Source organism: Saimiri boliviensis, chromosome 1, assembly GCF_048565385.1.
Source record: "Saimiri boliviensis isolate mSaiBol1 chromosome 1, mSaiBol1.pri, whole genome shotgun sequence".
Lineage (NCBI taxonomy): Eukaryota > Metazoa > Chordata > Mammalia > Primates > Cebidae > Saimiri > Saimiri boliviensis.
This window is the reverse complement of record NC_133449.1, coordinates 31,791,110-31,810,626: the sequence shown is the minus strand read 5'-3', so window position 1 is coordinate 31,810,626 and position 19,517 is coordinate 31,791,110. Positions and strand designations below refer to the sequence as shown.

The following is a 19,517-nucleotide window of genomic DNA, read 5'->3' as shown; positions in this document are numbered from 1 at the left end:
AGAGAGCAAATTACTTGTGTTTCTTATCCCATAAATGGGAATGAAAGTCACCTTGATCTTTATAATAAAATGCCACTGTCAGTTTTATATTTTTTAAAGTTATTTATTTATTTATTTTCTGAGACGGAGTTTCGCTCTTGTTACCCAGGCTGGAGTGCAATGGCGCGATCTCGGCTCACCGCAACCTCCGTCTCCTGGGTTCAGGCAATTCTCCTGCCTCAGCCTCCTGAGTAGCTGGGATTACAGGCATGCACCACCATGCCCAGCTAATTTTTTGTATTTTTAGTAGAGACGGGGTTTCACCATGTTGACCAGGATGGTCTCGCTCTCTTGACCTCGTGATCCACCCGCCTCGGCCTCCCAAAGTGCTGGGATTGCAGGCGTGAACCACTGTACCTGACCTTAAAGTTATTTAATGGATTTTTACATAGTGTTTACTATGTGCCAGCTATTTTAAGTGCTTTATAAATATTAACTCATAAGTAAAGAATAACAGCTAAAGGTCATTATCAAATTATTAATAACAAAACTACTAGATTAAAAAGAAACAACTGAATGAAAGTATACAGTAAAACCAAAAATTGTAACAATGTAACCTGAATATATATAATTAATGGGATGGTTACAAAAGGTACCAGTAATATTCTTCCTTGTAAATCATTCAGTAGTTTTATTAAGCTTTAATTTTTAGTTTTACCATCTAAATTTTTAATATATAATGTTATGACTTTTAAAAATGGTACATACAAGCTGGGTGCAGTGGCTCACACCTGTAATCCCAGCACTTTGGGAGGCCGAGGCGGGTGGATCACCTGAGGTCGAGAGTTCGAGACCAACCTGATCAACATAGAAAATCTGCATCTCTACTAAAAATACAAAAATTAGTTGGGTGTGGTGATGCATGCCTATAATCCCAGCTACTTGGGAGGCTGAGGGTGGAGAACTGCTTGAACCCGGGAGACGGAGCTTGCAGTAACCTGAGATTGCGGCACTGCACTCCAGCCTGGGCAACAAGAGCAGCACGTCATCTCAACAACAACAATAACAACAACAAAAATGGTGGATACAATTATATTTTTATGTGTGGGATTAAAAATTTTCAAGCCTGGCATAGTGGCTCACACCTGTAACCCCAGTACGTTGGTAGGCTGAAGTGGGAGAACTGCTTGAGGCCAGGAATTTGAGACCAGCCTGGGTAACAGAGTGAGACCCCATCTCTACATGAAATTAAATAAATTATCTGAGTGTGGTGGTGCATGCCGGTAGTCCCAGCTACTTAAAAGGCTGAGGCAGGAAGATCAATTGAGCCCAGGAGTTCGAGGGTGTAGTGAGCTATGATTGCACGACTGCATTCCAGCCTGGGTGACCAAGTGAGACAGTATCCCAAAAACTAAACTAAACTAAATTAATAAGATAAAAGTTAGAAAACTAAAATCTTTCTTAAAAAGAAATTCAAGTACGATGCCTCATCTGACGTCTAAAAGCTTGGGGAAAAAAAGACTCCAAAATGTACTTGAATACACTCATTATCTATGTTAACAGTTCACTGTCAGCCTCAACAGCTGCTGAAATTAGGGAAATAAAAAACAAGTTACAAATATACAGCTGTCCCTCAGTATCTCTGGGAAATTGGTTCCAGGACCTCTATAGATAGCAAAATCCACAAATGCTTAAAGTCCCTTATATAAAATGGTGTACTATTTGCATATAACCTACACAGTCCTCCTGTATACTTAAAATCATCTCTAGATTACCTGTAATACCTAATACAATATAAATGCAATGTGAATAATAGTAGTAGTAGTAGTAGTAGTTGGTGGTGGTGGTGTTGGTGTTGGTGGTGGTGGTGTTGGTGTTGGTGGTGGTGGTGGGTGTGTGTGTGTGTGTGTGTGTGTGTGTGTGTGTGTAAGACGGAATCTTGCTCTGTCACCAGGCTGGAGTGTAGTGGTGCAATCTTGGCTCACTGCAACCTCTGCCTCCCAGGTTCAAGCGATTCTCCTGCCTCACCCTCCCGAGTAGTTGGGATTACAGGCATGCACCACCATGCCCAGCTAACTTTTTTTTTATTTTTAGTAGAGATGGGGGTTTCACCATGTTGGCCAGGATGGTCTTGATCTCCTGACCTCGTGATCAGCCCAGCTCGGCCTCCCAAAGTACTGGGGATTACAGGCATGACCCACCACACCCAGCCAATAGTTTTTATACTATATTGTTTAGTGAATAATGATAAGAATAAAAGTCTGTACATGTTCAACAAGGATGCTTTTTTCCCCCCTCAAGTATTTTTGATCTGCAGTTGGTTGAATTCACAAATGCAGAATCCACACATAGGAAGGGCTGACTGTAATTCAAGCCTGATTTTAAAAGTTTGCTCACATAGTTATGACCATTCTGCAGACCCAATTTTATATCTTGCATGCAACTTTTTAAAAATGAAATGCTTCAGGCTGGGCGCGGTGGCTCACGCCTGTAATCCCAGCACTTTCAGAGGCCGAGGCGGGTGGATCACGAGGTCAAGAGATCGAGACCATCCTGGTCAACATGGTGAAACCCCGTCTCTACTAAAAATACAAAAAATTAGCTGGGCATGGTGGCGCGTGCCTGTAATCCCAGCTACTCAGGAGGCTGAGGCAGGAGAATTGCCTGAACCCAGGAGGCGGAGGTTGCGGTGAGCCGAGATCGCGCCATTGCACTCCAGCCTGGGTAACAAGAGCGAAACTCTGTCTCAAAAAAAAAAAAAAAAAAATGAAATGGTTCAGCATCTCATAAGGGGATTTTCCATATTAAGAAAAGGTAATAAATTGGTCAGGAGTTAGATCCGCCTGGCCAACCCCTCTACTAAAAATATATTTAAAAAAAGAAATAGCTGAGCATGGTGGCATGTGCCTGTAATCACAGCTAGCTGGGAGGCTGAGGCAGAAGACTTGCTTTAACCTGGGAGGCAGAAGCTGCAGTAAGCCAAGATTGCACCATTGCACTCCAGCCTGGGAGAGAGTGAGAGCTCACACCTGTAATCTCAGTACTTTGGAAGGCTGAGACAGGTGGATCACAAGATCAGGAGTTCAAGAGCAGCCTGGCCACGATCGTGAAACCTTGTCTCTATTAAAAATACAAAAATTAGCCAGGCATTGTGGCAGGCATCTATAATCCCAGCTACTCGGGAGGCTGAGGCAGGGAACTGCTTGAACCTGGGAGGCAGAGGTTGCAGTGTCGTGCCACTGGGTGACAGAGTAAGACTCCACTTCAAAAATAAATAAATAAAATAAAGGTAATAAATTATATTACAGTGGTAATTGTATTGCTTTTAAAGAAGAAAAAAAGATTATTGAAAAACAAAACAGAACATTATTAAAGTTTAACCTATAGTTTTATGCTATTTTTATAATGTATAAAAACCCTCAAGTTTCATATAATTTGTTTTTTTGAGACAGGGTCTCACTGTGTCGCCCAGACTGCAGGGCAATGGCCCAATCTTGGCTCACTGCAACCTCTGCCTCATAAGTTCAAGCGATTCTTCTGCCTTAGCCTCCCAAGTAGCCAGGACCACAGGGATGTGCCACCATGCCCAGCTAATTTTTTTAAAATTAATTAATTAATTATTATTTTTTAAGATGGGGTTTCACCATGTTGGTCAGGCTGGTCTTGAACTCCTGACCTTAGGTGATCCACCCACCTTGGCCTCCAAAGTGCTTGGATTACAGGCAAGAGCCACCGCACTCGGCTTTTTAAAAATTTTTGATAGAGACAGGGTTTTGCCATCTTGGGCTTGCTGGTCTTGAACTCCCGACCTCAAGTGATCTGCCCACCTTGGCCTCCCAAAGTTCTGGGATTACAGGTGTAAGCCACCACACCCGGCCCATAATTTTTCTTCTGTTCAGTATTTACATAATATGATTTGGTAGAAAATGACTTAATGACTATGTATATATGTTTTGTCCATTACCAAAGAAAATATGACACTAATTTCATAGGCTTCTATATTTTGAAATGAAGCAAAGTTCATTTTTTCTAGCTTCTAATTAACTAAACTAGAAAAATCCATTTAAAAAAAATTAGTCCCCAGCACTCTGACAGGCTGAGGCAGGAGGATCACTTGAGACCAAGAGTCTAAGGCCACGCTGGACAACAAACAGGACAAGACCTCATCTCTACAGAAAATTTAAAAATTAGTGGGATGTTGTGACACTTACCTGTAGTCCCAGCTACTGCGGAGTTTGAGGCAAGAGGAGTGCTTGAGACCAAGAGGTCAAGGCTATAGTCAGCCATGATTGCACCACTGCACTCCAGCCTGGGAACAAAGCAAGACCCTGTGTCTCAAAAAAAAAAACCAACCCATCAGATGTGGGGGCTCAAGCCTGTAATTCCAGCACTTTCAGAGGCTGTGTTTGGTGGATCACTTGAGGTCAGGAGTTTGAGACCAGACTGGCCAACATGGTGAAACACCTGCTCTACTAAAAATACAAAAATTAGTTGGGGTGGTGGTGCACGCCTGTAGTCCAGCTACTTGGGAGGCTGAGGCAGGAGAATAGCTTGAATCCAGGAGGTGGAGGTTGCCGTGAGCTGACATGGAGCCAGACTCAGTCTCAAAAAAAAGAACAATTGCCTGCATGCGCGTGCGCGCACGCACGCACACACGCGCACGCACGCACACACACACGTATGTGTATATGTCTTACAATATAGAGGACCAAAACAAAGAAAAAAATCGTTGTAAAATACTATACCTCACTGGCAGACATATTCTTCACCTGTTCTGGTTTCAGTTCTGTAAAAAATAAAAGTCAGGCACTTAAAAATACATACATTTTGCAGTTTAAATTGTTGAAAGGCAAAACCAAGTACAATGATCTCAATGGACCTCTTCAGTACAAATCATTACATTAAGAGAGACACGTTAACTTTGAGAGCACCTACAATTTATAAATGCTTAGAAGAGAACATTCCTTCTTTAGGAATAACTGGAAAATGTTCAATTTCTTGCATATTGCCCATGAACAATAGTTTACACATGTGAAAGGGAACATAAAAGAATGCAACGTGTTCTTTACAAAATTCATTAGTCTTTTTTGCTTTTACTCTATACTTTATTTACTTTTTTTTTTTTTTTTTTTTTTGAGACAGAGTTGCACTCTTTTGCCCAGGCTGGAGTGCAATGGCATAATATCAGCTTACTGCAGCCTTGCCTCCAGGGTTCAAGCGATTCTCCTGCCTCAGCCTCCTGAGTAACTGGGATTACAGGTGCACGCAACCACACCCAGCTAATTTTTGTATTTTCAATAGAGGTGCAGTTTCATCATATTGATCAAACTGGTCTCAAACTCCTGACCTCATGATCTGCCCACCGCAGCCTCCCAAAGAGCTGGGATTACAGGTGTGAGCCATCACACCCGGCCTGTTTATTTACTTTTTAAGATAGCACCTCACTCTGTCACCCAGGCTGGAGTGCAGTGGCATGACCATGGTTCACTGTTGCCTGGACCTTCCAGGCTCAAGTGATCCTCCTATTTCAGCCTTCTGAGTAGTTGAGAATACAGGAGCATGCCAACAGGCCCAGTTAATTTATTTTATTCTTTTTGAAGAAAGAGTCTCTCCCTATGTTTCCCAGTCTAGTCTTGAACTCTTAGGCTCACACAATCCTCCCACCTTGGCCTCCGAAAGTGCTGGGATTATAGGCGTAAGCCACTGCACCCGACCATTTTCTGTATGTTAATGGATGCGAATCTTTTTTAACCCCAAATTTTATCTGCCTCAGAATAGCCAAAATGTTCTAAAAAAAATATGCATTGGCTACTATTTTTGAGTCAACTATCTAAACAGGATTTAAGCTCTGGCAACAAGAAAATTTGTTTATCCAGAGTTTCAAAATATACTCTCAAGATTTCATTTTTTATTTTGCAAAGCAACAGTTCTTAATCACTACCCTATTTCACTATGGGAGGTGTTACTGGTAATTTTTAACCAGTCAAACCAAAAGGTTTTAGATAATGTAGGTTTTTAATGCAAATTACAGTAAACACTAAGATAATATGTTTCTCATACAACTATATTTAATTAATTGTACTTTCTTGAATGAGAAAAGAGATGGAGCTGTAACTAGTGCTCTGGAGTTGCATGTTCTAAGTTTATTTTATCAGTATAGCTAATAATCTGAGTGCATACCTGAGAGCATCAACCATCTACTACCCAGGCTGGCTGTGGAAAAGTAGCTGAAAATATCTATGTAAGTTTATCCTAACCTAACCTAAAAATAATTAGTCATGGTATTTCGGAATCAACAAACTTGAATAAAAACATAGGAATAAATATTTTGCTGCAATTCCTCAAAAGACATAAATAAAAAGGTAAAAACTTGGCTGGGCGTGGTGGCTCAAGCCTGTAATCCAAGCACTTTGGGAGGCCGAGGCGGGTGGATCATGAGGTCAAGAGATCGAGACCATCCTGGTCAACATGGTGAAACCCCGTCTCTACCAAAAATACAAAAAATTAGCTGGGCATGGTGGCACGTGCCTGTAATCCCAGCTACTCAGGAGGCTGAGGCAGGAGAATTGCCTGAACCCGGGAGGTGGAGGTTGCGGTGGGCCGAGATCGTGCCATTGCACTCCAGCCTGGGTAACAAGAGCGAAACTCCATCTCAAAAAAAAAAAAAAAAAAAAGGTAAAAACTTATATAATTTCCTTTAGACACATTAATTTCAAATGATGTCAGAATATTGAAAAGAGCCAGAAAACAGGTAAGAACATTTTTCTTGTATTATTCTTTTTTGTTTAAAAGTTTTCTTTTTCTTTGAGTTTTCCGTTGCTTACTACTATCAAGAAGTTTGTGCCTAGAACAGGGGTCATAGTCCACTGACTCATAGACTATTTTTGTATGATTTGTGAGATAAGAATGGTTTTAAGGCTGGGCATGGTGGCTCTTGCCTGTAATCCCAGCACTTTGGGAGGCCAAAGCAGGTGGATCGCTTGAGCCCAGAGTTTAAGACCAGCTTGGGCAACATGGTGAAACTCCATCTCTACCAAAAAAATAAAATAATTAGCCAGGCCTGATGGTGTATGCCTGTAGTCCCAGCTACCAGGAAGGCTGAGGTAAGAGGATCACCTGAGCCTGGAGGGTTTGAGGCTGCAGTGAACTATATTGTGTCAGTGCACTACAGCCTGGGCAACAGAGTGAGACCCTGCCTCCAAAAGGAGAAAAAAAAAAAAAAAATATATATATATATATATATATATACATATATATATATAGAAAGAGAGAGAGAGAGAGACAGAGAAACAGAGAGAGGTAGATTTTTTTTGGACTTCTTTAACTTCTAAAGTGGTATAATAAATAGTTTTAAATGTTTCAAGCTCTTGTACGCCTACCTCTGATAGGACCCAGTGCTGCATCTTTTGCCAAAGCTGTTAGGTCACTTCCTGAGTATCCATCAGTCATTCTGAGGAGGGGAAGGAAGAAACAGCAAGTTAGTTTCCTTTTTTTTTTTTTTTTGAGATGGAGTTTTGCTCTTGTTGTCTAGGTTGAGTGCAATGGCATGATCTTGGCTCATTGCAACCTCCACCTCCCAGGTTCAAGTGATTCTCCTGCCTTAGCCTCCCAAGTAGCTGGGATTACAGGCATACACCACCACACCTAATTTTTTTTTTTATTATTTAGTAGAGATGCAGTTTTACCATGTTGGTCAGGCTGGTCTCAAACTCCTGACCTTAGGTGATCCACCCACCTCCCAAAGTGCTGGGATAACAGGCATGAGCCACCGTGCCCAGCCAAAACAGCAAATTATATTTTAATCTCTGCAGATTTAAAATCTCCATATAATAAGAAGGTAAAAACTAGTTTCCCTTTGTCAGCAAGTCTATAGTTTTGTGGTTTGATTTCAAGGGAACAAAAAGGCCCTTTTGCTGAAAACAACTGCTAGTTCCCTGTAATGCCTCAACTTTTAATCATTAGAACCATCCCTTTAGAATAAGGCATACTCTCTCCAGAGGCTTCATTAAATTGTAAATATGTCTCCTGGAAAGGTAACATCTACAAACTGTTGGTGCCAACTGACACATAAACACAATTACTTCTCTAGTGTTTATCTTGGCAAAGAGCAGTCTCTTGTTGGGATAAGGGACAATCAAAGTAGATTTCTTTAAATATGGGGACAGACAGACAGAAAGGTCTGGAAAAGAAGATATTTTCAAGTTATCTGTTCTTTTGTTACAGGTATCTAAGAACTCACAGTTCTTGTTAAAATTATTCAGTACTCTTGGGAGGCCGAGGCGGGTGGATCACGAGGTCAAGAGATCGAGACCATCCTGGTCAACATGGTGAAACCCCGTCTCTACTAAAAATACAAAAAAATTAGCTGGACATGGTGGCGCATGCCTGTAATCCCAGCTACTCAGGAGGCTGAGGCAGGAGAATTGCCTGAACCCAGGAGGCGGAGGTTGCGGTGAGCCGAGATCGCGCCATTGCACTCCAGCCTGGGCAACAAGAGCAAAACTCCGTCTCATAAAATAAAAAAAAAATAAAAAAAAAAAAAAAGGCCGGGCGCGGTGGCTCAAGCCTGTAATCCCAGCACTTTGGGAGGCCGAGGCGGGTGGATCACAAGGTCAAGAGATCGAGACCATCCTGGTCAACATGGTGAAACCCCGTCTCTACTAAAAATACAAAAAAAATAGCTGGTCATGGTGGTGCGTGCCTATAATCCCAGCTACTCAGGAGGCTGAGGCAGGAGAATTGCCTGAACCCAGGAGGCGGAGGTTGCGGTGAGCCGAGATCGCGCCATTGCACTCCAGCCTGGGTAACAAGAGCGAAACTCCGTCTCAAAAAAAAAAAAAAAAAAAAAAAAAAAAATTATTCAGTACTCACATACTCGCTGAATATTTCAAATTACTTTATGACATTTTTTAGGGAATAAAACTCATGAGTGCATCTGAGTGCATCTCCTATACGTAGTTTCTTATTTTACCACACTGTTCATAAAGTTCAAGGTGTGAAAGACAAAAACTATTCAGTGTAATGCAAAAGAATAAGTTTATGTAAAAATATCTGTGAGCGGATGTGAAATGTTACAAATTTTTTTTGAGACAGGGTCTCACTATGTCGCTCAACCTCCACCTCCAGGGCCTAAGGGATCCTCCCACCTCAGGCTCCCAAGTAGCTGGAACTATAGGTGTGTGCCACCATTCCTGACTCATTTTATTTTTTTGTAGAGATGGGGGTTCACCATGCTGCCCAGGTTGCAAATGTTTAAATTACTTTAATACCACTTATAGGTTTTAATAAATTTATAAAAATAATATATTATCATCATTAGATATTTAGGTCATGTCTTGCAGAGGACACAGTAAGTAAAATTTAGATTCCATAGTATAAGAATAAGGTGAAGGAGGCAGAGGATGAGACAAAAAGTTTTCTGATAAAAGAATTACTCTTTCATACTTAAGATTACTTTAAATAACTGAAAAAAGAATTATTTGCAAAAAATAAATAAATAAAAGCTGTAACATAAACCAAATCCAAATTACTCACCTAGCAAGTTGTGCTAGTTCTTTTTGGGTCAATGGGCTTCCTTGTTTACATAACAGATTTTTAAGCAAAAGTAGTCTTGTCTGAAAATAAACATTAAAAAATGATCATTCAAGTCTAATTTAATATCAGAATTAATGATTCTTTTCTTATTTTTTTATTTCGAGACAGGGTCTTGTTCTGTTACCCAGGCTGGAGTGCAGGGCACAATCATAGCTCACTATAGCCTCGACATCCTGGGTTCAAGCAATCCTCCCATCTCAGCCTTCTGAGTAACTAAGGGACCAAAGGTATGTGCCACCATGCCTGGTTAATTTCTATATAAGTGTTTGTAGAGACAAGGTCTCCCTATGTTGCCCAGGCTGGTCTTGAAATCCTGGTGCAAGCGATCCTCCCAGCTCAGCCTCCCAAAGTGTTGGGATTACAGGTGTGAGCCACCGCACCTGGCCAAAAAAGTTTTATAGAGGCATGAATTCATCCACCATGAACTTCACCCATTGTAAATGTATAATTCAATGACTTTTAATACATTTATAGAGTTGTGCAATCATCACCATAATCCAGTTTTGGAACACTTTTTAGGTCACTCATACCTGTCTGCAGTTAATCCTCATTCCCAGCCCTCACCCTGACAACCCACTGATCTGCTTTATGTTTCTAGAAATTTGTATTTTCTCCACATAAACAGAATCATATGATATGTGACATATATCTTGCTTCTTTCAATTATCATAAACTTAATATATGAAGTGAGTATGCAGCATGTATAATAGATAACAGTATCCATTAAAAGAATATAGCACATTTGTTTATTCACCAAAATGAACATTTAGATTCTTTGTAGGTTCTGGCTATTATTAATATTGCTGCTATAAAAATTCTTGTATAAGTCTTTGTGTAAACGTACATTTTTGTTTTTCTTGGGTAAATTCTCAGGAGTGAAATTGCTGAGTTTGACAGTAAGCTTACATTTATCTTTTTAAGAAACCACTAAACTGTTTTCCAAAGTAGGTGTACCATGGATTGGAAGACTTAATATTGTCAAGATGGTAGTTCTTGTTTCTGCTTTAAAACAAAAAAAATTCAAACACAGATACATACCTCCTCATTTGGTAAAGACACATATACCCGTTTGATGAAACGCCTAAAAAAAAAAATCCAGCACTTTTAGAAATATAATTTTGAATTTAAAGCTGAAGCAGCAAATGACAGGAAAAAGCTTTTAAAGTATAATATTGAAGGCACTGGAATGCATTTTGGTAGTTATCTATGTAAAACTATTTTTGTTACTCTTTTAAAACTCTAGTTAATGTTTAAAAATGCTTAATTCAGTATTTTTAGAACGAATCATTTATGTATGTATGTTTTTAATAGCAATAATGCTTTAAAACAAAATATCTGATATAAGTAGATCTCTCCTGTTTTCTTGAATCTGAAAAAAAGCTAAAATCAGCAAGGATAATAGAAACAGAAATGAAAACTTTATTAACAAACTAGGTAACATTTATGGAATAAAATACATAAAGGTGAACTGCCTAGGACAGTGAAAATTATACTGAGAAAAGGAAGATGCACGCAGGATCTGCTGAGGAAGATCATGGACATGACTGTCAGAACAGTTTTCCCCAAAAAAGAGACAGCACACCCTGAAGGATAATAAAGCCAATCCTTCCACATTTAAACAAGCATATGAGGCCTGGCTCTGCAGACCATGTAAACCCTAATTGATAGCACAGGAATGGCAAGGAAGGTGAAATTGAACAAAGAAACTCTAAGACAAATTATTTTTGAAAGAAGGCATCTAAAAGTCTGGCAGGAAGACACTGCCTTGCAGTGACCAATATTTTTTAATAGAAGAATAAATCAACTCTAACTCTTATTTACACACACATGTATTTCATTATCAGGTAGGACTTCACTGTAAGTGAGGGAGGCTGCATGTTAGTTTAGTGTATACATGGACTACTCAAAATACCTATCCCTTCCCCTACAATATCCTTCCAAAACTAGATTTTCCAAGAAAACTCCTTTTATTCAAAGAAAAATAATAAGCAAAAGTGAAAAATAACAGGGCTCATTTAAAAAAAAAAAAAAAACCTCTCCCCAAAAGAGCAAACAAAACACAACAAACATAAACTAGATAAAATGAAGAACAAGCATGAGAAGATTTTGTCATAGAGCAAATTAAAATCATGACCAAATATCTTTCCATGAGGTAATTTAATTAAAAAGATTTTTTTATCCTTAAGTTTTTTGTTTTTTTTTAAATAGATATGGGGTTTTACCATGTTGGCAAGGCTGGTCTGGAATTCCTGGCCTCAAGTGATCTGACCACCAAAGTACTGGGATTACAGGCATGACCCACCATGACGCTCAACCAAAAAACTGTTTTTTTTTTGTTTTTTTGAGACAGACCTGTTGCCCAGCCTGAAGTACAGTGGTGCAATCTTGGCTCACTGCAACCTCTGCCTCCCAGTTCAAGCGATTCTCACTGCAACCTCTGCCTCCCAGTTCAAGCGATTCTCAGCCTCCCAAGTAGCTGGGATTACAGGTGTGTGTGACTACGCCCAGCTAATTTTTTGTATTTTTAGTAGAGACAGGGTTTCACTATGTTGGCCAGGCTGGTATTGAACTCCTGGCTTCAAGTGATTTGCCTGCCCCCAAAAATTGTTTTCTATGAAGCAAGAGCCCAGTGAGATATAAGAGTTTATGGAAAAAACATATAGATACTCAAAGAAATAAAACAGAAGATGAAAATTAGGGTAACAGAGGTCAGAAAAGTAATAAATAAAAAATCACCAAGGAAAGATGGGTTACAAAACACATAGCGGAAAGGAAATCAGATACTAACCCAGTAAGAATAAAGGTAACAGGCTTGGGAAAACAGAACAAAACAAAAAGACCTAAGAGTTTAAAAGGATTAAGAAGAAAATTACAGATAGGGAATTTATGTGCAAAATAAAACAGAAAAATGAACTAGGAAAAAAATTAAGATATCATTTAAAATAAATTTCCCATTTTAACGATATTGATTCTTCCAATCCATGAGCATGGAGTGTTTTTCCATTTATTTGTGTCATCTCTGATTTATTTTAGCAGTACTTTACAGTTCTCCTTGTAGAGATTCTTTCACCTCCTTCATCAGCTGTATTCCTAGATATTTCATTTTCTTTTCTTTTTTTTTTTTGAGATGGAGTCTTGCTCTGTCACAACCAGGCTGGAGTGCAATGGCATGATCTTGGCTCACTGCAACCTTTGCCTCCTGGGTTCAAGTGATTCTTCTGCCTCAGCCTCCTGAGTAGGTGGGATTACAGGTGCCGGCCACCATACCTGGCTAATTTTTTGTGCTTTTAATAGAGACAAGGTTATACCGTGTCGGTCAGGCTGGTCTCGAACTCATGACCTCAAGTGATCTGCCCGCTGGGATTATACAGGTGTGAGCCACAGTGCCCAGCCAGCATTTCATTTTCTTTGTGGCTGTTGTAAATGGGATTGTGTTCTTGATTTGATCCTTAGCCTGAATGCTATTAGTATATAGAAATGCTACTAATTTTTGTACACTAATTTTGTATCCTGAAACCTTGGTAAAATCATTTATCAGTTCTAGTAGCCTTTTGGTGGCATTTTTAGAGTTTTTTCAGTATAGAATCATATTGCCAGTGAAAAGAGAGAGAGCATGATGACTTCTTTTCCTATGTGGATGCCTTTTATTTCCTTCTCTTGCCTGATTGCTCTGTAAAATGACTACACTGCCCAAAGCAATTGACAGATTCAGTGCTATTCCTGTCAAACTATCAATGTTATTTTTCACACAAGTAGAAAAAATTATTCTAAAATTCATATGGAACCAAAAAAGAGCCAAAATAGCCAGAGCAATCCTAAGCAAAAAGAACAAAGCTGGAAGTATCACATTACCTGACTTTAAACTATACTATACAGTAGCCCAAACAGCATAATTCTGGTATAAAAACAGACACACAGGCCAAAGGTACAGGATAGAAAATTGAGAAATAAAGCCACACACTTATAACCCATCTGATCTTTGACAAGGCTGACAAAAAAAAAGCAATGGGGAAAAGACTCCCTATTTAACAAATAGTGTGGGGATTACTGGCTAGCAATATGTAGAAAAATGAAACTGAACCCTTAGTTTTCACCATATACCCAAATTAACTCAAGATGGATTAAAGATTTAAATGTAAGATCTCAAAGTATAAAAATGCTAGAAGAAAACTAGAAAATACCCTTCTTGACATCAGCCTCGGAAAGAAATTTTGGCTCAAAAACAATTGCAATAAAAATAAAAACTGACAAGTGGGACCTAATTAAACTAGAAAGCTTCTGCACAGCACAAAGAACCATCAACAGAGTAAACAGACAACTTACAGAATTGCATCCAACAAAGGTCTGATATCCAAAATCTCTAAGTATTCAAACGATTGAACAAGCTAAAAACAAACAACCCTATTAAAAAATGGGTAAAAAGGATATGTACAGACATTTCTCAAAAGACGTATGAGGGGATGACAAACATGAAAAAATATGCATCATTGCTAATCATCAGAAAAATGTGAATCAAAATCATAATGAGATATCTCACACCAATCAGAATGGCTATTAATATAACAGCAAAAAAATCCCATATTGTCTAGAGATTGGCGGGAAAAAGCAAAAAAAAAATAACATGCTGGTGAAGCTGTGGAGCATATATACTTCGGTGGTAATGTACAGTTTAGTCATTGTGGAAATCAGTTTGAAGATTTCTCTAAAAACAAAACAGATCTACCTTTGACCCTGTAATCCCATTATTGCATATATACCCAAAGGAAAATAGATCATTATACCAAAAAGACATGCATTTAATGTTTATTGCTGTACTATTCACAATAGCAGACATAGATTCAACTTAGGTGCCCACCAATGGTGGACTGGATAAAGAAAATGTGGTACATACACACCATGGAATACTACACAGCCATTAAAAAGAATGAAATGATGTCCTTTGCAGCAACATAGACGGAGCTGGAGGCCTTAATACTAAGCAAATTAATGCAGAAACAGTAAACCAAATAGTGTATGTTCTCATAAGTGGTAGCTAAAAATTGGGCACACATGGACATAAACATGGGAACAATACACACTGTGGACTACTACATGGGGGAAGAAAGGAGTGAGGTGTGGGTTGAAAAACTACCTACTACACACTATGCTCACTATCTGAGTGCAATATACCCATGTAACAAACCTGCACATGTAACCCCTGAATCTAAAATAAAAGTCCAAATTATAAATAAATTAATAAAACAAATTTCCCAAAACAAAGGAAGTTCCAAACTATCAATTTAAAGAAACATCAAATCTCTGGAAAAATAAATACAGATCAACATACTTTTCAAATAACCAGATTTCAATGGCTAATAATTCTATCCAGTAAAGAGAGAAAAAAAATCAAGTTAATTTATAAATTTGAAAAAATCAGCTTGGATTCAGACTTTTACACTACTATAGCCAATCCTAGAAACAATGGAGTGATATTGTGAATTCCTTGGGGAAGTATGCCCAAGAATTTTATGCTGAGTCAAATTGTTCTTCCAGTATGAAGAGAATAAATTTGCTCAAACACACAAGAGCAAAACACATATTTTCCATGAACCGTGCTTTGATCATCTTCTCATGAAGCCCAATAAAAGAGGGTAAGAATCAATTTTGAAGTTTAAAGATAATTTAATGCAACCCAGAAGAACCGACCAATCTGCCTAAAACCTTAACTAAACCTTCACTAGACTAGTTCTCCTGATATCAAGCTATTGACCTCAAAATCATTATTTAGTTGGTAACAAGAGGCTAGAGGATAGGACGGGAGGAAAACAGTGAATTGTCTTAACTGAGAATAAGGAAATAATACGTAAGATGAACACATGAGTAAATACTGTCTGTAATAAATGCATGTATTTCATATAAATCTCCCTACCTGAGAACAGCCTCATCAAGCTCTTGCGGCCTATTAGTTGCACCCATTACAAGTACTCTGTCATCTCCAGCAGACTGTACCTACAAGCAAAAAATCTTTTTTCAATACATTTAGAAAAGTAATAACAAATATAAAGATATTTGTATTTTTAAGCTTGGCCATTTAATAGAAATATACATATATATACTAAAATGCTGCCACATAGAAAAAATCATAATCAACACTTACACCATCAAATTCTATTAGAAATTCAGTTTTTAGGCGTCTACTAGCATCGTGCTCCCCTTCTCTTCTTTCACACAAAAGGCTATCAACTTCATCTGGAGGAAATACAAGTATAAGACTTTAAAAACCAAGCTATGTGAGTCATCTGAGATCAATCTAGTTTAATACTTATTAATATAGTGGGTCCATTAAACTCATTAGATAGTCTTTAAGCTTGCCCTTCTTTAAAACTTCTTCCTTCTTGGCTGGGCGCAGTGGTTCAAGCCTGTAATCCCAGCACTTTGGGAGGCCGAGGCGGGTGGATCACGAGGTCAAGAGATCGAGACCATCCTGGTCAACATGGTGAAACCCCGTCTCTTACTAAAAATACAAAAAGTTAGCTGGGCATGGTGGTGCGTGCCTGTAATCCCAGCTACTCAGGAGGCTGAGGCAGGAGAATTGCCTGAACCCAGGAGGCGGAGGTTGCAGTGAGCCGAGATTGCGCCATTGCACTCCAGCCTGGGTAACAAGAGAGAAAAAACTCCGTCTCCAAAAAAAAAAAAAAAAAAACTTCTTCCTTCTGGATGTTTCCAATCATATCTTTCTTATTTGCAGAGGGAAATTTTACAAATAGTCAACTAACTTAGTTAGAAAACATGTTCTTACCTATGAAAATTATAGAAGGTTGAAGTTCTCGAGCCACAGCAAAAAGAGCTCTTACCAATTTCTCTCCTTCTCCCACCTAAAACAAGGCATTATATTGTTATACACATAAAATGCAACATTATTCCAGTTTTTTAAAATTTTATGTTGAAAATCTAGCACACAGGAATTTAATTTCCCTACCTTACAACAACCAAAGATTTGGTTTGAGAAAGGAGACAGTATTACTGAACTGTCCTTATAATTTTAGAAAATAGACCGTGATTTCATATAGCCTGGTAAATGCTTTAAAAATTCATCTATTTTGCTTCACCCTGCATTCCTAAGACTTGAGAATGAAATAGCTATTTGGTCAAGGATCTAACTAGTGAGAAAAGGGAAGACTAAGGGAGAGAAAGAAATGCTGTACATATTCCTTAAGCCCTAGATTACAAGGTATATTTATAGAAGCAAGTAAGTTGGAATGTGCTCTCCTAAACAAAACTTGCTCTATTAAGAGCACCTTGAAAAGTCATTCTCACAACACCATCATCAACAAGTATCAAAATCGCAAATCGCTTTTTTTTTTTTTTTTTTTTGAGACAAGAGTTTTGCTCTGTAGCCCAGTTTGGAGTGAAGTGATGCAATCTTGGCTCAATGTAACCTTGCCTCCTGGGTTCAAGCGATTCTCATGCCTCAGTCTCCAAGTAGCTGGGATTACAGATGCCCACCACCACGCCTGGCAAATGTTTGTATTTTTAGTAGAGGCAGGGTTTCCCCATGTTGGCCAGACTGGTCTTGAACTCCTGACTTCAGGTGATCCACCTACCTCACCCTCCCAAAGTGCTGGGATTAGATGCATGAGCCACGGTGCCCAGCCAATAAATATCAATATCAAAACATTTCCAGACAGTCCAGAAGGTCTATGAACAATCACTGAGAACCATTCCCAGGTGCTGACAGCATATAAAGGCCATTTTATGCACCAAAGTAATGAAAGAGTCATAAGGTCTGTGACAATCTACTATAAAAATGTTTCTGTCCTATAGGTGGCATTTATTTTTATTGAAGATTTAACTTAAAAACAAACAAAAGAAATGGCTCAGATTTAGAATAATCAAAACAAATATTCTCAGAGCTGAAAGAAATCTCAAAAGATCATCTCTTATGACATTAACATTTACAGATGAAACAGGCCTAAAGTGATACTTTCTTAAGGCCAGTTCAGGATGTAAAAGTTAGGCTAGAGGCCGGGAACAGTGGATCACTCCTGTAATCCCAGTACCTTGGGAGAGCAAAGTGGGTGGATCACCTGAGGTCAGGAGTTCAAGACTAGCTGGCCAACATGGCAAAACCCTTTCTCTACTAAAAATGTAAACTCTAGCTGGGCGTGGCAGTGCATGACTGTAATCCCAGCTACTTGAGGCTGAGGCAGGAGAATCGCTTGAACCCGGAAGGTGGAAGTTGCAGTGAGCTGAGATCACACCACTGCACTTCAGCCTGGGTGTAAGAGTGAGACCTTGTCTCAAGAAAAAAAAAAGCTAGCCTAGAATCCCTATCTCCTAACTTCCACGACAATGATTTCCATTATACCAATGCATAATGTGGGTAAACATGCTTTAATAACAACTTGAAGACCAGGCACAGTGACTCATGCCTGTAATCCTAGCACTTTGGGAGGCTGAGATGGGAGGATCATTAGAGCCCAGAAGTTTGAGACTAGTCCTGACTTGGCAACAATAGTCACACCTCATCACTACAACATTTTTTTTTGAGACAGTTTCTTACATTGTGACCCAGGCTGGAGTGCAGGGGCACAATCTCAGCTCACTGCAACCTTGGCCTCCTGAGTTCAAGCAATTCTCCTGCCTCAGCCTCCTGAATAGCTGGGATTACAGGCATCTGTCACCACATCTCACTATTTTTTTTTTTTTGTAGTTTTAGTAGACATAGGATTTCACCATGTCAGCCAGGCTGGTCTCAAACTCCTGACCTCGTGATTTGCCCACCTTGGCCTCCTATAGTGCTGGGATTACAGGTATAAGCCACTGCGCCCAGCTCCAAAAATTTGTTTGAAATTAGCTGGGCATGGTGGCATGCGCCGGTAGTACCAGCTACTTAGGATGCTAAAGTGTGAGGATCACTTGAGCCCAGGAGGTCGAGGCTGCAGTGAGCCATGCTCACACCACTGCACTCTAGCTTGGGCAGCAGAACAAGATCCTGTTTCAAAAAATAAATTAATAAACAGAATAATGACTTGTAAAATTTCAAATAGGAAGTAAAATGTGATCTAACTACTTTAAACATTGAGAACAATTTAAGTACAATGATTTATTAAAATATTTAAAGAAACTTACAAAATATTTGACTTAGCAGAGATAATACAAGAGAAATATTACTTTATTAACTTCTCTGATTTTTTCCCCTAATTTTTAAATCTAGTAGCATACTGATGCACTGAATGCCAAACTTTACAAACAATGTTCAAACTGTGTGGAAAAACTCTGTAAACTGGCAAGAACTATGCAAATGTTAGGTTTTTTTTTTTTTTTTTTTTTAAATAATCAATTAGAAGCAGGTTAAGCCGGGCGTGGTGGCTCAAGCCTGTAATCCCAGCACTTTGGGAAGTCGAGGCGGGTGGATCACGAGGTCGAGAGATTGAGACCATCCTGGTCAACATGGTGAAACCCCGTCTCTACTAAAAATACAAAAAACTAGCTGGGTGTGGTGGCGCGTGCCTGTAATCCCAGCTACTCAGGAGGCTGAGGCAGGAGAATTGCCTGAACCCAGGAGGCGGAGGTTGCGGTGAGCCGAGATCGCGCCATTGCACTCCAGCCTGGGTAACAAGAGTGAAACTCCGTCTCAAAAAAAAAAAAAAAAAAAAAGGAAGCAGGTTAATTAACAGTTTGAAAATAGAAGAAAAATATATAAGTTAAATCTATTTGTGTAAAAAAGCACAACTACAACTACTTGCAACAATCTGGATAAAGCTCACAAACATAATGCTGATGAAAGAAACCAAATGCACATACACACAAAATCCTATGTGATTAGATTTATATAAAGATCAAAGGCATGCTAGTTTTGTCTATGATGTTAGGAGTCTAAGTGGTTTCAAGGAAGAGGAATGAGTGGATAAAGATGGTGGAGTGCCTGGAGGGATTTCAGGGGTACAGGTAACAATTTATTT

At 39.1% G+C, this 19,517-nt stretch overlaps 1 protein-coding gene across 4 annotated transcripts in view; it reads right to left on the bottom strand.

The window, feature by feature from the left end:
• SPAST (spastin) overlaps window positions 1-19,517 on the bottom strand; it is an 84,858-nt gene that overhangs the window by 7,012 nt on the left and 58,329 nt on the right. For all 4 annotated transcript variants that reach the window (XM_039479039.2, XM_039479034.2, XM_039479033.2 and 1 more), the window contains 7 exons: window positions 16,352-16,427; window positions 15,710-15,801; window positions 15,482-15,561; window positions 10,612-10,654; window positions 9,514-9,593; window positions 7,359-7,429; window positions 4,725-4,765 (listed from right to left, as the gene is read on the bottom strand). In XM_039479039.2, the coding sequence (XP_039334973.1) occupies window positions 4,725-4,765; window positions 7,359-7,429; window positions 9,514-9,593; window positions 10,612-10,654; window positions 15,482-15,561; window positions 15,710-15,801; window positions 16,352-16,427 (483 nt within the window). The remainder of the gene's footprint in view (window positions 1-4,724; window positions 4,766-7,358; window positions 7,430-9,513; window positions 9,594-10,611; window positions 10,655-15,481; window positions 15,562-15,709; window positions 15,802-16,351; window positions 16,428-19,517) is intronic.